The 21,211-nt window shown below is 39.8% G+C and overlaps 1 protein-coding gene and 1 long non-coding RNA gene across 6 annotated transcripts in view; one reads left to right on the top strand and one right to left on the bottom strand.

Annotated features, from left to right (window-relative positions):
• Positions 1 to 5,647, top strand: part of LOC307036739 (neprilysin-like) — a 30,028-nt gene extending 24,381 nt beyond the window's left edge. For all 3 annotated transcript variants that reach the window (XM_079677322.1, XM_079677320.1, XM_079677321.1), the window contains exons 16-23: positions 192 to 295; positions 652 to 710; positions 799 to 918; positions 1,324 to 1,457; positions 1,855 to 1,920; positions 2,550 to 2,645; positions 2,910 to 2,986; positions 3,162 to 5,647. In XM_079677322.1, the coding sequence (XP_079533448.1) occupies positions 192 to 295; positions 652 to 710; positions 799 to 918; positions 1,324 to 1,457; positions 1,855 to 1,920; positions 2,550 to 2,645; positions 2,910 to 2,986; positions 3,162 to 3,261 (756 nt within the window). In that variant the 3' untranslated portion in view covers positions 3,262 to 5,647. The remainder of the gene's footprint in view (positions 1 to 191; positions 296 to 651; positions 711 to 798; positions 919 to 1,323; positions 1,458 to 1,854; positions 1,921 to 2,549; positions 2,646 to 2,909; positions 2,987 to 3,161) is intronic.
• Positions 3,683 to 21,211, bottom strand: part of LOC307036740 — a 29,663-nt gene continuing 12,134 nt past the window's right edge. For all 3 annotated transcript variants that reach the window (XR_013807435.1, XR_013807436.1, XR_013807437.1), the window contains 3 exons: positions 20,413 to 20,773; positions 20,202 to 20,293; positions 3,683 to 19,970 (listed from right to left, as the gene is read on the bottom strand). This is a non-coding gene — a long non-coding RNA (uncharacterized lncRNA). The remainder of the gene's footprint in view (positions 19,971 to 20,201; positions 20,294 to 20,412; positions 20,774 to 21,211) is intronic.

The following is a 21,211-nucleotide window of genomic DNA, read 5'->3' as shown; positions in this document are numbered from 1 at the left end:
GAAGAGTTGCCATTTTTAATGTTTCTTTTTCTTTCCCGGAATAAGTGTAACCGAATACATTCATATCAGTGCTATGAAAACATCTCTGTAAATTCCTGCCTTTTCTGAGATTTTCTGGAGAATATGACCAAGTGTTGATAGCTCTCATCATGGCTAATCCTCCGGTTTCTTTGGCTGTGTGTTGGTGTTAGCTGAGCTACAGAACAGAGGAGTACTTTGAAAACATCCTGCAGAACCTGGAGTATGCGCAGAAGAAACGCCTGCGGAAACTCAGAGTCAAAGTCAACAAAGATGAGTAAGAGTTAACTGATGTCATTCTTGGGGCCTGATTAGAACATTGCTATGCTAACAGGATTATTTCAATTGCATAGTAATTGAAAGTGACAATGTTAAGTGTTTACATCACTAGTAATAAAATATGTATTTGTGTGAGGTAAGACTAAATCTTGCATTTAGCACAGTGCATTCCCATTCTCCCACACAAACTCCTACTCATACATACAGTTCAGCCTTTCACTGAGCACAACAGGAATGCTAATATTAGCTCTCTGTTAGGTTAATTGTAATACCTTTCATCAACTCTGAATCTTGCTGCACTACCGGGCTCCTCACAGTATCATTCTTTAATTTCACCCTCCTTTCCTTCTGCAGGTGGGTAACTGGAGCTGCTGTTGTCAACGCCTTCTACTCATCCAGCAAAAACCAAATAGGTATATGTACATGCAAACTTGTGTAATCATTCAACATTTTGTTAAGTATTCTAGGAAAAAGCATTATTTTGCTTTTCTCTTTTGTTAGTTTTCCCTGCAGGAATCCTCCAGCCACCTTTCTTCAGCAAAGGCCAGGCTAAATCTCTCAACTATGGTGGCATCGGCATGGTGATTGGTCACGAGATCACTCATGGCTTTGATGACAATGGTAGGAGTTTCCACACTGTTGCTCTCTATTTCCCCCAAAGGCAGTTTTGGCAGACAATACCATTCTGAGAGAAATATTTCCCCTTTTGTAACTGGTACCAATTCAGAAATGTCATTTCTTTGTGCGACAGGTCATTTTTCTTTGAGTTCATATCCATTGGGTAATCTGAAGTTATGAGGTTCAGTGTCAGTATTGTTTGATACTGATGCCCCCAACTGCAACCGACCCACACATAAGCAAATGAAAATGTATTGGAAAATATTTTTGACATTACTTGCACCACTTCAGTGCTGTCTCAGCTAACGGGAAAATTGAAGTTTGGGCATAAAGAAGTGTTGCTGTTATTTGTGTCATATTTTTCTAATCCAGAAAGTCAACCATTCATGCATTTTGCTTCTTTTTAAGGCCGTAATTATGATAAGGATGGTGACCTGAAGGACTGGTGGACACCTGACTCCACTCAGAAGTTCCTAGACCTGTCGAAGTGCATTGTCAATCAGTATGGCAACTTCTCCTGGGACCTGGCCAATGGACTTCATGTATGTCCTGGTAGACTATCTCTTGCTTTGCTTTGTCCTCAAGTTTTTATATCAGTAAAACTTTTTAAGTATTATCCCAAACCTCAATCTTTGTCTTATTTATCTACTTTCCTGATACCTTTGTCAGATTATCCATTTTCATCTTTTCCCCGGTTTTGCAAGCTATAGTCCTCTCTCCTCCAGGTGCCTTTTAATATGGAGTGTTGACATATCCACCCCCTTCCCTTTGTCCGCTTGCTTTGCACAATGCTTCTTTTATCCCCTGGGACAAAAGATTTCTTGTATGATCAAAAAAGTGATAGCTGTGATTTGCTGAAATACATCGGAAAAATCATTATCACCCTCTGTCCTTCTCCCTTCTATCCTTTTGTTTTCTCTCCTTATGACCCCTTTCTAGTTAAATGGTAACAACACCCTCGGGGAGAACATCGCTGACAATGGAGGGATACGGCAGGCATATCAGGTAATGAGCTTGAAAACAAATGAAGAAACTCAGTTTAATGGCCCTAGTTTAAAGATGATAGATGATGGGATTCAGTATGCAGCTTTTTATGTTGTCTGCTTGCTAACATTAATAGATGTGTCATTCTGCCAAGTCACTGACAGGCTCATTAGCTAATGTAAATACAAGAATGAAGGATATGATATTGCTGCTGATTTTCTCAGTTTTACTAGAGGTGAACAGAGAAAGGATATTCACAGATTTGATTTCAAGAGATAATTATGTATTCTGCAATGTCATGTTGTTTCGTTTATAATTGCATGCATTCTATCCATTGCATTGCTCCTTTGAGGCAAAGTATAGATTTTATGTTATTGATTAGTAAACCGGTCTCAAACAGACAACATGCCTGTATAATTATTGACTTTTCTTGCTCTGCAGGATATCTGACATGTGTTTATGGTTACATTAATTAGCCCAGCATGTGAAACTACTGTGTAATTATACCTTTTGATGAGGATAATAACAACCAAATCTGTCATCATTTACAATTGAAACAACAGGATGGAAAGCTTTTTCAAAACAGTTGTACTATTTTTTCCACTAACAGTTGGTAAAATAAGATAAGAACATTTGTTTCAATACTGCAGGCCTATAAGAACTACGTGAAGGAGCATGGAGAGGAGCCATCACTGCCTGGCATTGGCCTTTCCCACGATCAACTCTTCTTCTTAAACTTTGCTCAGGTAATCCTGATTATTGATTGATGGATCTTTGGACGATTGAGTACATTAAATACATGATAAACAGATGGATTGATGTATGTGTGTATGAGGGATCGATATATGGTTGGATTGATTGGCTTATGGATATGATGAATTGATGGCATCAGTTATTGATGGAGGATGAAATGTATAATTGAGGTGATGGATGAATGGATAGATACATACATACATTGATAAGAAATTATAATGGTCAAATACATTGCATCCTAATCTCTGTCTTTTCAGGTGTGGTGTGGAACGCACCGACCAGAACAAGCTGTTAATTCCATTAAAGTAAATGTACACAGTCCAGGGAAATTCAGGTAAAGTAAAACAAAATGTTTTCCTTTACATCAATCCGCCACGTATGATGGAGGGCATTAAATAAATGACAATGGTAACACTTTAAAACCTTGATAAATAATATAAATGCTGTGTGAATTATAATGTCAAGTAACCTTCTAATACAGCATCTTTTACCCTCTGTATGTGTTACAGGGTACTGGGCTCCCTTCAGAATTTCCCCGAATTTGCCAAAGCTTTCAAATGCAACAAGAACAGCTACATGGTCCCGGACAACATCTGCCGTGTGTGGTGATCCCTTAACCTCTAGGATGGGGACTGTTCTGACGTGGGTAGATCCTGTCCCGCTGCAGTACCTCTCCCCTCTGACGGTGGGACTTATGGGGGGCTACAGGGAAGTGAAAGTTACCCTTAGCTCTTTACTGGATGAACCAGGGCTGGTGGACTGACACTGCAGTGCAGTATGCACTTCCTCTGAGGAAAGCAGTGGACTGTACCTTCACGGACAGAAAGAGCACATGTCTCTCCGACTCTGATACTGTAGTTCATTCAATCAGCCTGATTATTCTGCTACTCACTGGATACAATCACTCATTGTGTTTTTTGTTTGTTTTTTCAGTCTGGATTTTCATCTTCTTTTCTCATTGTTGTGTGTGTGTGTGTGTGTGTGTGTGTGTGTGTGTGTGTGTGTGTGTGTGTGTGTGTGTGTGTGTGTGTGTGTGTGTGTGTGTGTGTGTGTGTGTGTGTGTGTGTGTGTGTGTGTGTGTGTGTGTGTGTGTGTGTGTGTGTGTGTGTGTGTGTGTGTGTGTGTGTGTGTGTGTGTGTGTGTGTGTGTGTGTGTGTGAAAATACTGTACAAGTAGTTGTAAAGAGAGGGGTAGGCTGACAATCCACTAGCATATGAATACATCAGCCACCCACTCGCACATACACATGTAACAGGGCTGAACCTCTGTGCTCCTTGTGGGACTGAGCTGTATGCCTCTCTTGAAACCTCAGCTGGTTTCAGCCTTCATCTACACGCTGATACAGTATACAATGTATTTGTTAGGTACTCTTTGTTTATAAGAACAACTAGATTAGGTAAATTATTAAATCAGAGTTTATTTTGCTGAATAGACCAATACCTGTCATTGTAATCACATATACACAACACTGTTCTATATTTGAGGATAATGACTTAACTGTGGTTGACAGATGGCTGCTGTTCATTAGCAGTATGTCAAATAAACCAAAATTACATGTTTGCCTTTAAGATGACAGCTGCTCATGAATCATTAGGCAGACAAATGACAGTCAGCAGACCCTTTTATACACTCACTGATCCTCCTGTGTGTTTCTGCGTGGATTACTGTCTCTTTGAGTTTTTTTAAGTCATCATTACTGCCTACTGTTTGTCAAGCAAATTGGTTTGTCTGACGTGATCTGTTTTGCTGCTGTATTTCAGCGTCTGTATGTGTATTTGCAGAAAAACTAAAGATTAGAGCATTTTACCACAAATATACTTTTCTTGCTGATGGCAAAGTCACTTACTATTGTCGTGTGACATAGCTACAGACAGGAGCTGATTAGCTTAGCGGAGCATAACAACCGCAAACTGCCAGCCTGACCCGCAATATCATTTAAGCTCATTAATAACCATGTTAGTATTATCAGTACAAGTAGCAAGTGTGGAAAACAATAAATTGTGGTTTTGTATGGCAGTATGTACCAGACTGTTTCTTGGATGGAGGTAGCATTTCCTTGAGTTTAAGCCAGCTGCCTGGAAACCTAATGGTGATGACAACATTTCACGTCTTGAATTCTTCTCCTTTGTTATTGATTGAAAAATAAAAAATTCTATTTTAATTGGTTAAATTGTGTTAGTAGGCATATTCTTTGTTTGGACTGGACTCAGATTAGCTGTTTCCAGTCTTTAAGCTAAGCTTACCACTACCTGGCTGTAGCTTTACATATAGCAAACTGATGAGTGGTATCAATATTCTCAACTAACTTTTGGTAAGAAAGAGGAGTAGTTTATTTGACAAAATATGAAACTATTTAAAAAAAACGTGTAGCAACTTTTAGAGCTGATCATGGTTAATCACATTATGTGCCCCACATGTTCCATCTTTATATAATTATATTTTTAAAAATTGAGGAGTCAATTTAAAGGCGATGATATAACACAGCTTTCAAAGGAATTATCTAATTCAAACAGCGGGCCAAGTCTTTGCTGAAGCCTAATGAGCTCTTCGACAGTCGATGCATTTTTTTGAAGAAGGCTGTATCATTGGATTGAATAGTGTTCATGATTTTGTAAGGCTTTATTTTCTACATTGAAGTGTAACCAAGGCTCTATCTAGCACAAGGTTTAATTGAACCCTTTTATAGATGTGAATGATGTGCCAGGATCACGGGCCATTTGTATAGAAAGTCTGTAACAGTCCTTGTCCAGCCTTTATACGTGTTGTTTTCCTGTGTTTCGTCCTTTTCATTGATTGTGCAAGCTCTCTGTCTGTGTCTCTCAGTCCCTAATGCTTTCTTTCTTTCTTTCTGCCTCTATATCTCCCTCTCTATCACACTCCACATGTAGAAATACAGATATACCTCAGTTGCCTGTATTTAGATACTTTATAATAATGAATGATAATCACCTTGGGGAGCATTTTTTTTCTTTCAGAATAAATCTATAAATTACTTGCTAAGCCTGCAGGGGAACGTTTGTTTATGTATTTGTGTATGTATTTTTTACCATCTGAAAAAGGCTTCTATGTGGAAGCAAGCTCTTAAATCTTATATAAATAATTGTTTACATTACATCTTAAGTGTTGTGTTGTTAAGGGAGAATCAAAATGAGAAACCTTTTTTAAGACTTAAATGATGCTTAGCACAACTACGGAGCCCTGGAGGGTTCATAGAGAGAAAAAATAAATAAAACGAGGCCACGTTTTATTAATTTGTGCACGCACGAGATGTCATTCGTGCGCACGAGATGTCATTCGTGGCCTCAATTTAAATAAAACGAGGCCACACTTTATTAATTAGTGCGCACGATATACTTTCTCATTCGCACAAGATACTTTCTCGTTTCCACAAGATACTTTTTCGTGCGCACGAAAAAGTTACCGGTGCGCCAATAGGAAGTGGAGCGCACAGGAGACAACCGTTTCATTGCAGACTGTTATGATTATGTGGGGAAATGGCAGTGCATACATTATTTGAGATATATTTCAAACTCAGACTTTATTTTAGGGACATTTCAGCCAGAAGTGTAGCGCTATTTGTTTAAGCACAGGATTCGCAAAACAGGAGAGTCCGTGAATCAGTCTGCCTTGATCTATGAATTCATGTCCGTGACTCTCACAGTATCTGCTATCAGAGAGCTGTGTCTTTTAGGCAGCGCCTTCACTGTATTTACCTTCATTAGAACAGCTGAATAGATCGAGGCTGCTACGTTTTAGCCACACACACACACACACACACACACACACACACACACACACACACACACACACACGCACACACCTCTACACGCGCACACCTCTACACGCGCACACACACACACACCTCTACACACAAACACACACACACACACCTCTACACATATCGAACTGCCCAATAATTCCCCCTATTACTCGTCTTATGAAGGAGATGTCCGGTCACCAGGGCGCATGTGTAAATAAACCAATTTGTGTTCTGTGAAGCTGAAAAGGATATGACATTGTTTTTGTTACTTTCGTTGCAGTTGTATACGTCTTAAATGTAATTTAGGTTAACTTCCTGTTTTATTTAGATGTTTTTATTTTGAAGGCGATTTTACGCTGTCGACAGGAAGTTGTCGTTGCTATGGAAACGTGAAATGCTACATGATGTGTGTGTGTGTGTTTGTGCTCTGCTCAGCTCAGCTCTGTGGGTGTGTGTGTTCGGTGTATGTGTGTGTCCGACACCGACATTTGTTTTCAAATGACCATGAACAGTAATTTACACACGTGTATTCAGGGACGTCCCTCCCTACAGGAAGATCATGCAGACTACGTGGGGCCTCACCTCGCGGAGGGGGCCTCATCTTTCGGAGGGGGCCTCAACTGTGCCGCAAATGCGGCCCACCTATGCGTTTATGCGGCGCAATTAGTGTGGTGCAGCACGGTTTCGCCGCTGCGAGGCTCCAGTATTTAAATTGAGGCCACGAATTACATCTCGTGCGCACGAATTAATAAAACGTGGTCTCGTTTTATATTTTTTTCTCTCTATGAACCCTCCAGGGCTCCGTACACAACAATGAGAGCATGTATGTTTTGTGCTGCTGACTTGACCTATTTTTTTTCTGGACTTTAGAGATTTTAAATAGAAATCTTGTATTATTCCTCTATATATCGAAGCAGACATTATGCAGCCTAGAGTACTGTCTATATAGTGAAATAATTAGTTTAATTCATATACGTATTAAATGTCTTTAGGGTAGCATTAGGAAGAGACAGCTTTATTTTTTTATTTCCACAGAGACAGAGAAATGCGGCAGCATTAGGCTAAACAATTAGACCTATAAACATGGGGATAATGCCCTACGTACTGTAAGTCAAAGGCTATAGAAACAGTTAATGTTTAAATTCTTTATAGCTTCCCCCATGCTGCCTTTGGTAATTATACCCCATGTTGCAATTACCAACAAGCACATTTCCTGCACAGAGAAGGCTCGTACCCACGCTGAAACTGGAGAGGCTGTCAAAGATGTACATGGGAATAAGAAAAAAACATTTCAAGGAGTTCAGGTGTAAAAGAGAGAGCCAAAGAGGATTCTAACATAGAGGATCCGATGTACAGTATAAGGTAAGAGCACCAGAAATATAGCTAAACATTGGGGCCAAGTGTTACAAATATCTAGAGGAATGGTGAGTAACAAGAGCCAGAAACAAAACATTTCGTTTTTAACACATGTATTTACTTTAGTGCAAATACACATGAGGGAATTTGGGAAGTTCATGATCTTTTTTTAATGGAATTTTTCATAAAAAAGAAAAACATTTTCAAACCAAACAACTCAAATGAGAATGTACTACCACTGATTGGAGGAGCAGACCAACATCGTTGTGTGAGATTTACTCCCAAAAAATGATGACCCAAGTGACCAATATGGCAGACTCAACTATGATGGCTTTAATCAATGACTTTTGGTGACTTATTGTTCATACTTCATCATGCACATTACATTTACATATAGAAACAAGCCAGTGTGGTGAGGTGACTTTCTGAAACTCATTGGAGTTAATGTCAGCTGAATATCAGTTGCAATACCTTATTTACTTCCTGGCTTCCCCTTTAGCTCTCAGTGGCTGGTAGCACTTAGAAGTCTAAAGGTTCACACCACCCACTTTCAACGTGCTCTCACCCTCCCTGTCATTAGCAGCTAAGCTCACAGCTAACATTACGACACCTCAGCATGTTCCTGGGAGTGTTTTGCACGTTGCTCACCATAAACGTCTGAGATTTTAACCCGGAGTAACAGCATGAGGGATGTTTAACTTTAAACAAAATAAGAATAAGCAAATTACTTGATTGATAACATAGGCTACAGTATCTGTCATTGGAACAAAAAAACATAATTAACACCTTTGCATTTGCAAACCTTTGATATTGGAGATTGCTTTTATAATGTCGACCTACTTTTAGTTTTTGCTGTCAATAAAAAACTTCTGCTCTCCTCTGTTGCACTCTGGTCATAAAACGACTCAGCTTTCCTACATTTGCCCTTTGGGCGACCCAACAGTGGGTCCAGCGGTATGTGTGTGTGTGTGGGGGCAGGCAGCCTCTGGAATGTGTGTGTGTGTGTGTGTGTGTGTGTGTGTGTGTGTGTGTGTGTGTGTGTGTGTGTGTGTGTGTGTGTGTGTGTGTGTGTGTGTGTGTGTGTGTGTGTGTGTGTGTGTGTGTGTGTGTGTGTGTGTGTGTGTGTGTGTGTGTGTGCGCGCTTGAGGCAGTATGTGGTCTCTGATGTGTCTGAAGGGAAGCACACCGCAATTATAAGATGTGTGTGCAGGTGCGCTACATGCACACCTTAAAGAACACATGCACTAAAGTCCCCCATGTGCTTACCGTTTACATACACGTGCACATTATTTTTACATAAGTAATACATTGTTTCAGGTAGACAATTAGAGAGAGCACTGTGCCATTGCACACTTGATTGAAAAGGACCTCTTATTGTGAAGTGCAATCAAATTGTGCTCTCACTGTTAAAAGGCCAATGATAACTCGGCATTCTGATTTCGAAGATGCAGCATTTTTCTGTTACGTTTTTAATTATCAAGGCTTTAATGCCAATACTTTTTCAGGCAGTGGTATACAACATTTATGATTCGGTTCTTTGATTATTTGAAAGTATCACTAGTTTTGTAGCTTTGCATTTTTGACTTGTGTTAAGGGTGTATGTTTGAAATAATGTAATAGTTCATGGCTGATGAACCCTTGAAAATGTAGAAACTCCTAGTTTTACATCATTTATCCAAGGAAGCATACCCTCTTTGAGTATATTATTTTCTCAATGCATAGTTAATGTAAAACAGTGACATCCTGTGGTTGCTAAAAATACCGATGCTGTTCAGCTAACTTAAAGGTGGGGTAGGTAAGTTTGAGAAACCGGCTCGAGATACACGTGTTATATTCCATGCTCTTAACATCCCGATAGCAATGAATATCTTAAGTGCTTTGACAAAAAATCCATAAAAAAATGTCATCTGTGGAAGGCATTGACTGGGACTGATGGAAGGATGAGACTGAAGAATCTGCGAGGTACGAACTAGCGGCGGAGGAATAATTATATATTAAAAGACAGCAGCACCATATAGGGCAACAAGAGTGACAGAGTGTGTCAGTGTGCAGTCTACCATCCTCTTAAAATACTCTGCCCAACAATATCAGTCTCATGAAGAAAGGTTTTTTAACGCTTATTCAAAATAGCAGAGAAACATGCATTCTTGTTCTCAGGAGGGGACATTGACAGAGTATTGTTGGAAAAGTACACAGTAAGTACTTCATAGTACTTGTGGGGGTAGTTTCAGTAGTACTGAGTCCAACAGGATCAATCTCACAAAGAACTAATGGCAACAAAAAAGAATTCCCTCATCAAACTTAGCAGAAGTGGCTTGATTTTGTTCTCAGCAGGGGACTTTGACCGAGTATTTCCCAAAAAGTACACAGTAAAAGTATTTCAATGTATTGTAAGTAGTAGGCTAACTAATACAAAGTCAAACAATATCAATTTCATTAAGAACTAATGGTAAAATTATATTGTTATCATTCATCAAAGATAGCAGAAAAACATGAATTATGTAGGCTACTAAGGAGGGGACTTTGACAGAAGATTACTCACAAAGTACACAGTAAAAGTACTTCATTTTATTTCTGGTAGAAGTCAAACTAGAACCGAGTCCAACAGAGTCAGTTTTCTTAAGAACTTGTGGTAACAAATATTTGTATCACTCGTCAAATATAGCAGGAATAATGAAAAGCAGCTGATTTGAAAAAACAAAGTGGAGAGACGGCTGAGTGACCGCAGTGCAGAACCGCTGTATAGTTTAAATCTCCTAACAATGTTGTCCATTTTAGACAGAGGCTTATTATATTTACAGCCCTCAATAACCTTCATTTTCTGGGCTCAATATGTGTCTTGGCCGTTTTCATTGTGATCGCTAAATTCACCTTGTTTATAATAATCAGGAGGCAGAGTCGCAGTCTTACACGCTTCTCTGCACTCTCTCCTAGGCAGTCATCCATAGGAATCCCGACCCCAATAAAATACCCAATATTAACGGTGTGTGTGTCTGCCCAAGGACAATTTAAGGTAAAACCTAATAGAGGTGTCATACATAATAACCTAATAAAAGTAAATGTAACAACTACTACAGTGCAACAAAACAGGAAGATTAAATGTGGTCTCTTAAACATAAGATCTCTAGCATCTAAAGCAATACTGGTAAATGATTTAATATCAGATTATAATATTGATATATGCTGTCTCACTGAAACTTGGTTGAGACATGAAGAATATGTCAGCATAAATGAGGCCACTCCACCCAGCCATATCAATACTCATATTGCCCGAGGCACGGGCCGAGGAGGTGGAGTTGCAGCAATCTTTGACTCAAGTTTACTTATCAATACTAAACAAAAATTAAATTATACCTCCTTTGAAAGCCTCATTTTCAGTCTTACGCATCCGACCTGGAAAACTTTGCAGCCAATCTTATTTGTTACAGTGTACCGTGCACCAGGTCCTTATTCAGAATTCTTATCAGAATTCTCTGAGTTTTTATCAGCTTTGGTACTTAAAACAGATAAAGTAATTATCGTAGGTGACTTTAATATTCATGTTGACGATGATAAAAATAGCCTTACTGTTGCATTTACCTCTATATTAGATTCTGTTGGTTTCTGTCAGAGTGTAAATAAACCAACCCACTGCTATAATCACACTCTTGACCTTGTTCTGACTTATGGTATTGAAATTGAGCAACTATTAGTCGAACCGCATAATCCTGCTTTATCCGACCATTTCTTAGTAACTTTTGAAGTACTGTTACTAGACTACAAAGCATTAGCCACAAGCTCCTGCAGCAGAAACCTATCTGTTAGTGCTATAGCCAAATTTAAGGAAGAGATTCCACCAATACTTAACTCGATAGCATGTCTGCATGTAGGGGAGGAAACTTATACAAAATGTACACCACCCCAAATTGATCATGTTGTTGATAGTGCTACAGATGCGCTGCGAATAAAATTAGACTCTGTTGCTCCTTTGGAAAAGAAGAAAATAAAACAACATAGATTATCTCCATGGCATAATGCCGAAACCCGCAAAATAAAGCAAAAGTCGAGACAACTTGAAAGGATATGGCGTTCCACTAAACTTGAAGAATCTCGTTTAATTTGGCATATTACTCTCAATGAATATAAGAAAGCACTGCGTAAAGCGAGAGCAGCATACTACTCTTCATTAATAGATGAGAATAAGAATAATGCAAGATTTATTTTCAGCACTCTAGCCAGGCTGACAGAGAGCCACAGCTCGATTGAGCCTTCTATTCCCATAGCACTCAGTAGTAATGATTGTATGTGCTTCTATAACGATAAAATTGTTACTCTTAGAAACAAAATCAATGACCTCTTGCCTTTGACCAGTATAGTGTTATCAACAGCTCCCGGAAACGTAAGTTCTAATATTACACTAGATAGTAAACTAGAATGCTTTTCAGCCATAAACCTTGAACAATTAAATTCAATGATTCTCTCTTCTAAACCATCAACGTGTATCTTAGACCCGATTCCAACTAAGCTGTTAAAAGAAGTTTTTCCATTAATTAGCACTTCTTTATTAAATATTATGAATATGTCTTTATTATCAGGCTATGTTCCACAATCATTCAAAGTAGCAGTGATAAAACCGCTTCTTAAAAAGCACAACCTCGATCCAGAGGTTTTAGCCAACTATAGACCTATTTCTAATCTTCCGTTCCTCTCAAAAATTCTTGAGAAAGCAGTCGCAAAACAGCTGTTTGATTACTTAAAAAACTATGATTTATTTGAAGATTTTCAGTCTGGCTTTAGAACACAACATAGCACAGAGACAGCTCTGGTTAAAGTCACAAATGATATTCTAATAGCCTCTGACAAGGGACTTGTCTCTATTCTTGTCTTGCTCGATCTTAGTGCTGCATTTGATACTATCGACCATGATATCCTATTGCAAAGACTAGAGCACTTAGTTGGCATACAGGGAACTGCTTTAGGCTGGTTTAGGTCCTATCTATCCGAACGCTCTCAGTTTGTACGTGTCAACGATGAATCTTCCATGCAAACCAAAGTTAGCCATGGAGTGCCACAGGGCTCAGTGCTTGGACCTATTTTGTTCACCCTATATATGCTTCCGTTAGGCAATATTATAAGGAATCATTCTGTAAACTTTCATTGTTATGCAGATGATACTCAACTATATTTATCAATCAAGCCTGATGAAATTAATCATCTAAATAAAATTCAAGACTGCCTCAAGGACTTAAAAACGTGGATGACCTTACATTTTTTTATGTTAAACACGACCAAAACTGAAGTTATTGTACTTGGCCCGAAGAATCTACGAAACAAATTATCTAAAGATATATTAACTATGGATGGCATTAATTTGGCCTCCAGTGAGACTGTAAGGAATCTTGGTGTTATATTTGATCAGGATTTATCCTTTAACACCCACATAAAATCTATTTCAAGGACCGCCTACTTCCATCTACGTAACATTGCAAAAATCAGGCATATCTTGCCTCAAAACGATGCAGAGAAACTAGTCCATGCATTTGTTACTTCAAGGCTGGATTATTGTAACTCCTTATTATCAGGGTGTACCAAGAAGTCAGTCAAGTCGCTTCAGTTGATTAAAAAATGCTGCAGCTCGTGTACTAACCAGAGTTAGGAAAAGGGACCACATTACTCCTGTTCTGGCTGCCTTACACTGGCTCCCTATAGAACACAGGATATAATTTAAAATTCTTCTTCTCGCCTACAAAGCCCTTAATGGGCAGGTGCCATCTTACCTTAAAGAACTCATTATACCCTATTGTCCTACTAGGGCATTGCGTTCCAAGAATGCAGGGTTGTTGGTTGTTCCTAGAGTCTCTAAAAGTACAATGGGAGCCAGAGCCTTTTCTTATCAAGCTCCACTTTTGTGGAATCAGCTTCCAGTTTGTGTTCGGACGGCAGACACCCTATCCGTTTTTAAGAGTGCGCTTAAGACCTTCCTTTTTGATAAAGCTTATAGTTAGGGCTGATTAGATTCAGCCCCTAGTTTTGCTGATATAGGCTTAGTTTGTCGGGGGACATCTTACTTCTTCCTTCTCTCTGTCTATACCTGTGTACTCTCATGTTCCGATTAACCCAGCTTCCCCAAATTTCTTTCTTTTTGGTGTCTATATACGCCGGGATCTGGAGTCATGGATGATCCTGCGGTCCTGTGTCATGGATTGCGAGTCCTGGATCTTGAGTCGTGGCTGTGGTCCTGGATCATAAGTCCTGGATGGATATCCTCGTGGATTCATCTTCTTATTATACACACATGCATTTCCAAACATTTGGACTACCTATGTTGCAAATGTATTATCTTTTCAATTTACACACGGCATCTATTGCACGTCTGTCCGTCCTGGGAGAGGGATCCCTCCTCTGTTGCTCTCCCTGAGGTTTCTCCCATTTTTCCCTTTAAACTGTGGGATTTTCTCTGGAAGTTTTTCCTTGTACGATGTGAGGGTCTAAGGACAGAGGGTGTCGTATTGTCATACTGATATTCTGTACAAACTGTGAAGTCCACTGAGACAAATGTAACATTTGTGATATTGGGCTATATAAATAAACATTGATTGATTGATAATCACCGGTCCTTCAGCAGGATACTGTAGTGATTCAAAGTGTGATTTTAGCAAACAAGTGCTTTTGTTTTGAAATCACTTCCGTGAGTTTCGCCCCGCCCCTCGCTCCAATGACCATTTGATCATTTTGTAAGGTAAAAAGCAAAAACGCCTCTCAGACGGTCTTCCGTTTACGTGTCTAATAAAGAAAAACAATTGGACGGTAGATACACGGATTCTAAAAATACCGATGCTGTTCAGCTGACTTAAAGGTGGGGTAGGTAAGTTTGAGAAACCGGCTCGAGATACACTTTTTGTTATATTCCATGGAATGCTCTTAACATCCCGATAGCAAAGAATATCTTAAGTGCTTTGAAAAAAAATCCATTAAAAAATTTCATCTGTGGAAGCCGTAGTACTGTAAAAAGCACGACCAATCATTTTAGCCAGCCCGGCTAAAGTAACTGGATGGCCTACCTGCCTGTCAGCCTTCCATCTGTGCACAAACTTATCTCGTGCTCTAATTGGTCATGTGCGTGTTCGTGTGTGTTGGAGGAGGGGCTCTGTAAGGAAGTGGCAGGTTTTCTCCGGTTGTGTATTTTCAAATTCTAGCACACTCGAGCTGGTTTCTCCAAAATTAACTACCCCACCTTTAAAGTGGACCTATCATGCTATATTTGAATAATATAGTGTAGGACCATACCTATATAAGGCATATTTATACTTTTTATTTTTCAAAATACCAAACAGATCATGCATTTTAGCCATTCCTCATTTCGCTCAATTTAACACTGTCTTTTCATGGGCTGATTCTGTGAGAACAGCACCGTCTACAGGCCTGGCATATGTACTACAGCGTCTCCAGCGCTTTCGAACGGCTCTAGAGGCTTCTCAATACTCAAATTTCCCCTCCTCGACTCCTTGGTCCTCCGTTAGTGACCCGAGCCCTTTCTCATTTCTCTAACTCCCCTCCTCGACTCCCCTCCTCGAATCCTATCCTCGAATCCTATCCTCGAGACTTAGTCCTGCCTACAGGAGATGCGAGCGGAGGAGCCGAGGAGGGGAACCGAGGAGAGAGGAGGAGAAGCAGCAGGCGGTTAGAGAAATGAGAACTCCTCTCCTCGGTGTGCTAAATGCACACCGAGGATCGAGCGTCGAGGAGGCTCTCTGGAGGAGCTATAACCGAGGATACACTGATGGGTCCTCCACGGCTCCTCCGCGGATGCATTTCCGGGAACGGTGGAGACGTGACGCACGGCCGGACTTATCTCAGCCAATGACAGCTCTGCATGCATCCCCTGGATATTATTTTAGAAACTGGTTTCATCGCGTCGCGATGTTTCCAGAGAGAACAGCTGTGAGGTCCGTGCAGAAAGCAGAGCAGTGTGTAAAATATATATCACTCAGTATAACAGGCCTACTCTCTTTATTTGCTTTAGTTTAGAAGATAACTACAAACAAAGAGTTGATATTTTTCTAAGACCACTTAGGGCTTCACATAATAAAATACACAACGGCTGTAGCCTGATTATGCTTTAGGAGCTGTAGGTGTGTTACAGTGTGTAGGTGTGTGTGTGGTACAGTGCGTAGGTGTGTGTGTTGTACAGTGCGTAGGTGTGTGTGGTACAGTGCGTAGGTGCGGCGGACAGAGGGGTCTCAGTTGGTTTGGTGTCCTCTGCTTACTTTTAATACTTGTAAATACAACTTTTGGCCCGTAATTTCAATTCCCCATTTCAGCGACCAGAGAGAGGGGGGGGGGATATATCCAGTCTCTGATTGTGTTACGTTATTATGAGAGTGCTCTCATACTTTAAATTGTATATATTTATATAAATATATTTGTGTGTGTGTGTCTGCATCTGTAGCCTGTTATTGTCTCATTATACTGCACTGTCAATTAATCAAAGTAAATATATAAATCGTCATGAACACATCTGTCCATCAGACAAAGGGCTGCTGTGCCTCCTGTCATCATTAATGGACGTCTCTTCAAAATGACCTCTCAGAGGAGAGGAATTCTCATTTCTCTAACCGCCTGCTGCTTCCCCTCCTCTCTTCTCGGTTCCCCTCCTCGGTCCTCCGCTCGCATCTCCTGTGGGTTGGACTAAGTCTCGAGGAGGGGAAATTTAAGAATTGAGAAGCCTCTAATGTCCGTGGCTGTATCCTCCTGATTGGTTGGCCCAATAGCGGTAGCGCCACTTCTGTGACGTCATAGAAGTGTTCAAATCTGGATCAGTCTGTATCAGATCCGTTGCAGCCCCTTTTTTAGAGATTTGGGTATGAAGGAAAATAGAGAGGGTTGTGTTTTCTGACACTTGGTGAGTTCCCTGGAACACCGGGGACACATATTCATGTATATCCCCCCACAGAGGGGAGCATTTTTATTTTATCTAAGAATGTTATCGTTGTTTTACGAGTAAATAGCTTTAATGAATCAAAATAGTTTTCAAGAAATGCAATCTTTATCGAGGCTATTGTATTACTACTGTACAGTGCCTGCTACCATTAAAGTAACCATTGATCATCTGTTAGCAGGAGACAGGTGAAATATCGGTTTCATTACTTTCACATCTTAGTGCAGTCAGTGACACTGTAACCTATGCAATTCTCATTAACTGCTTCAAATTCAGGACTGGCTTGAAGGTCGCCAAACGTAATTGGTTCAGCTGAAATAACACACTTTCTGTCACAAGGGGGGAATACTATTTCTTCGTTAAGAGGCGGTACTATTAAGCCACTTTAGGCTCCCGCCTGCATATTGCTTTCCATTGTGATGCCTTGTTAGTCCATAAACACATTACTTCAGTGAAATCTTGCATCATAACACACTGATGAATCACAGATACAGGTGGTCTCAGAACGGATTCACTGAACCATGATCTGGTTTGTTTTTCTAGTTTAAAATATATTTTTGGTTGCTTTAAACTTACAGACCAATTACAGGAGGATCTAGATGGCTACCTCCATATTATGAAAGTACCACAGATCCTTTGGCGAACTCAGTGTTGAGAGAGAGAGAGAGAGAGAGAGAGAGAGAGAGAGAGAGAGAGAGAGAGAGAGAGAGAGAGAGAGAGAGAGAGAGAGAGAGAGAGAGAGAGAGAGAGAGAGAGAGACTGTAGGAAGGTGTTGGCAGAGAGGCAATTATCAGTGAAGTTGGTGTTAAAGGTGGTAAGGTACTGTGTAGGTTTCAGATTGTCTCTTAAGCTGCACTCACACTACACATACCCAAAAGGCTGGTGCTAATTTTGGGGTGAAGACAGCCTATTTTCCATGGGTACATCCCCTGCTTGGCAATGATTGCGATTTGAATAAAGGGGCAAACAATGTAAAAATATACATTATTTGACCTTTGTGAGTGCGCAGTGAAAAATGCCAAGAGCTAACCCCTAGTTGTGCGGCACAGACTTTGAGGAACAAACTGCTGATCAAATGAAGGCAGCTTCAACATTGGAGAAGTAAGCAAAAGTATACTTCATTTGAAGTATTATCTAATTGTAAAACAGACAATTGGAGGCAACTCATTTAGAGTATATGCATTAACATTGGATTAAAACATTGCTAAATCTAGCAGCAAAGTTCCTTAAGGCCCTCCATCCAAACGTAACCCAAAACCATCAACATTTTAACATATATTTATGAAATTAGACCAACATGGTTATTTTTAGTACTCACAGCTGTCAAGCTAGCAACTTGTAGAAGACTCCGGTGATTAGCAATGAGTGCACAAGCAGAGTGAGCGCAGGTAGAAAGGCAGTTCATTTCATTCGGCTTTAAAAATAATATTAGACAGGGCATTTGCTCTTTTTAAAGAGAGAAATACAATCTTTTTTTTTCATCGAGCTTGTAATGCCTTTTGTGCTTATTGACATCTGGACTGCTTGAAATGTTTCCATCAAATTCTAGACACTTACACAACTAATCACATTACTCCATTTCTGACTTTTTATATTCGGATTTATTTTAGGGTTTTATTTTGTATTAGTAACTGCAGTTTGATCTGGTCTTAAGCTGCAGTTATAACATATTAAAGAAATCCCTATGATTTCCTTATCACATGAATGTTTTTTTGTGGTCCCAATTATTTAAGACCGAGGGAGACCTGGCTTTTCTCTAAACACCCCTGGTCTGTAGCCTTTGGGTCATAACCACATGTTTTCCATTCAATCATTCTGTTATGCAAGCAGTCTACCAATTAACATACAATCTTAATAGTACTGTAAACCCACTGAGTTAATGTACAACACCTGGAAGACATCTTATTAGTCAGCACTCTGTGGTGTACCTGCATATGGTTCTATACAGAGGCAATTCTAAATATAGACTGAGCGTGCAATGGTCTGGAGATGTGAGCGTGTCGACGAGTGCAAGTGAGCAGTATTGGGTATACAAATTGGGTCTTTTAATGGCATGAACACACTTGTTTATCAATGATAATGCAATATTGTACATGTTCAATTGAAGCTTCAGTCTGCCTGACTCTCACTAATTTGTCTGAGTTGGATTGATTGCCTTCGTGTGTTGCATGTGTTTGTTGTCTTACATGTGTTTCTACTAACCATATTGCACTTCTGTGGTAGAGAAAGTTTCCATCTAAACCTCATTACAGTGATGTTTGCATCTGGAGCACATGAGACCAAGGAAACAAGAGGATTTTGCGTGTACAGTGTTATAAGGCTTAAACCCTCTGCTTACTGGAAAGTGGAAGTGGCACAACCTGCACTAAGGACCAGACAATCTAATTCCCTGTTATTAAAGGCATTGCTCTTTAAGGCTGACCGTGCTACTATGACATGGAAGCTTTGTTGTAATGGCTAGTTATGAGTTGACATGTCAGGCATATTAGTTGTAGCTGAAATCGAAATATTCTGCTTTAATCTTAAATTCCCTAATGTGTCAAAAGTAAAACAATTCATCAAGTGTTTACCTTACAAAAATCAAATTATGAACAGAAAGTCCCTTTTGGCTGTCTCTGATCATAACAATTAAAAGTGATTCAGAAGATGTAGCTCCCCGACCAATTTTCTTTCCATTGTTTTAATCATAACGTCCTATGAGAGTGTGGCACTCATCAGGATAAAAAAGATGCGTGGTGACCATGGCAACCAAATTGACATTCCTAACACTTAGTATGTTTTAATGGACAGCAGTGTGACTTGAATACACAGAGGACAGACATATGCAAAAACTCTCAGGTATATTCATCTCTCAAATTACTACTCCTTTGTAACAAAACAGGGTCAGTTTTACTTTATCTCTCAAAGGCTAAGCTAGCAGCCTGAATACAAATGGAATGTATTACATCTGACACTGTTGACACTGTGCTCTCATTGGGACTTCTATTTGAGTTCATTGTTAATGGATTTCAATATGTAATCCCTAAAAGAGTCAAACAACATTATGTGACGTATTAAATCGAAGAGGATAAAACCACAGTACATATCTTTATTTGATTACTTTTTCATGTCAAAATAAAGGTTGCCACAGATATCCGAGTCCATCATTCATTCTATACCAGCACATTAACAAGAAGGTAACAGAATGTAATACAAACGTAATTTTGGATAAGATAAATCATCTTTTGACCCTGCATTAAAGGAGTTTCTGTGATGGATTTAATGTCTTCCCCGTACACCTGTTTTCTGCCAAAGAAAGAAAATCAAAATCCATTAGTAGAGCAAACAAACAGGGGATTAGCTGTCTATATATTAAATAACATTAGTTTAATTATGCTTGCATGCATGAATATACTAACATGCTGATGTATAATGAAGAATAGCGTTAGGGTTGGGTTAGGACTCACCTAGTGTTTTGTTCAAAAGCTTAAACATGTATTTACAAGCAAATTATACTTGACTGGTAAAGTCACGTACCCAAGCAAAAATGAAGACAAAGTAGATAACGGCTGTGCAGCCAACAATCCATCCCACTATCAGCAGAACAGGGAAGAGTTTGTGGGACGAAGCTGAGAGACAAATATCAAATAAACAATTAAAATGTGTCAGGAGGTTGTGGAAAGATTTGCTGAATTAAACTCAGGATCACGTTTTGCTTGAATTGGTGGTTGGAATGTGGGTTTCTTACCTCTCTTGGACATGGCACCTCTCTCTTCTATAATCTTTTTGTTGTGATGGGTGCACCGCCAGGCTCCGTGCTGTGAAGGCTTGACACTGGCATCCGGCAGGGAAGGGTGGAACAAATCTTGGGGATTTAAATCCATCCTTAGCCCTTCATCGGTCACATCTGACTCTAGCCTATGCCCCTCTCAACATTAACGAAACACATTATGATAATCCCAGGAACGTACGGTTTTCCCTTATCTTTTGGAGGTGATGCCACTCTCGTCATATTCTTCTCTCAGTGGACATGGTCTCATCTGTGCAAGGCCCTGTGCCTTTCTCCCTGTATTCCCCTGGAGGAGCTTCTGCAGCTGGGGCCGGTAATTCTGTCTCCCAAGGGCAAAGTGGGTCTTCATCAGTTAGCTCAATACAGTGAGGAACAAACAAAGAGGCTGGAAAGGTTGAGACATGGCAAAATGTGCTGTTATTGATCATGGGGGATGATATTTTGAGAAGTTGGACACACAAACAAGAGGCTTTTAAAATGTGTTGGGTTGTACTAGAAGGAAGAATGAGTCTGAACATTGCTTCTATCAGATCAGCAGCAGGAGCACGGATTCTCTATGGATACAAGGAACACCATCTGTGCTGCTTTCAAGCTGGGTATGTTGGGACCCAATACAGTAAGGCATTGGTTAAATCATCCACCGTATCAGCATCTTGCCATGTCTCAACCAAAGCATAAAGTAGAACATAATCTAATGTGTAAATGAGCTATATTCCTCAATATACTGTATCTGTTCTCTGCACACCATTTCCCTTTT

Source organism: Notothenia rossii, assembly GCF_949606895.1.
Source record: "Notothenia rossii genome assembly, chromosome: 4".
Classification (NCBI taxonomy): Eukaryota; Metazoa; Chordata; class Actinopteri; order Perciformes; family Nototheniidae; genus Notothenia; species Notothenia rossii.
This window is presented reverse-complemented; position numbering and strand designations above follow the sequence as displayed.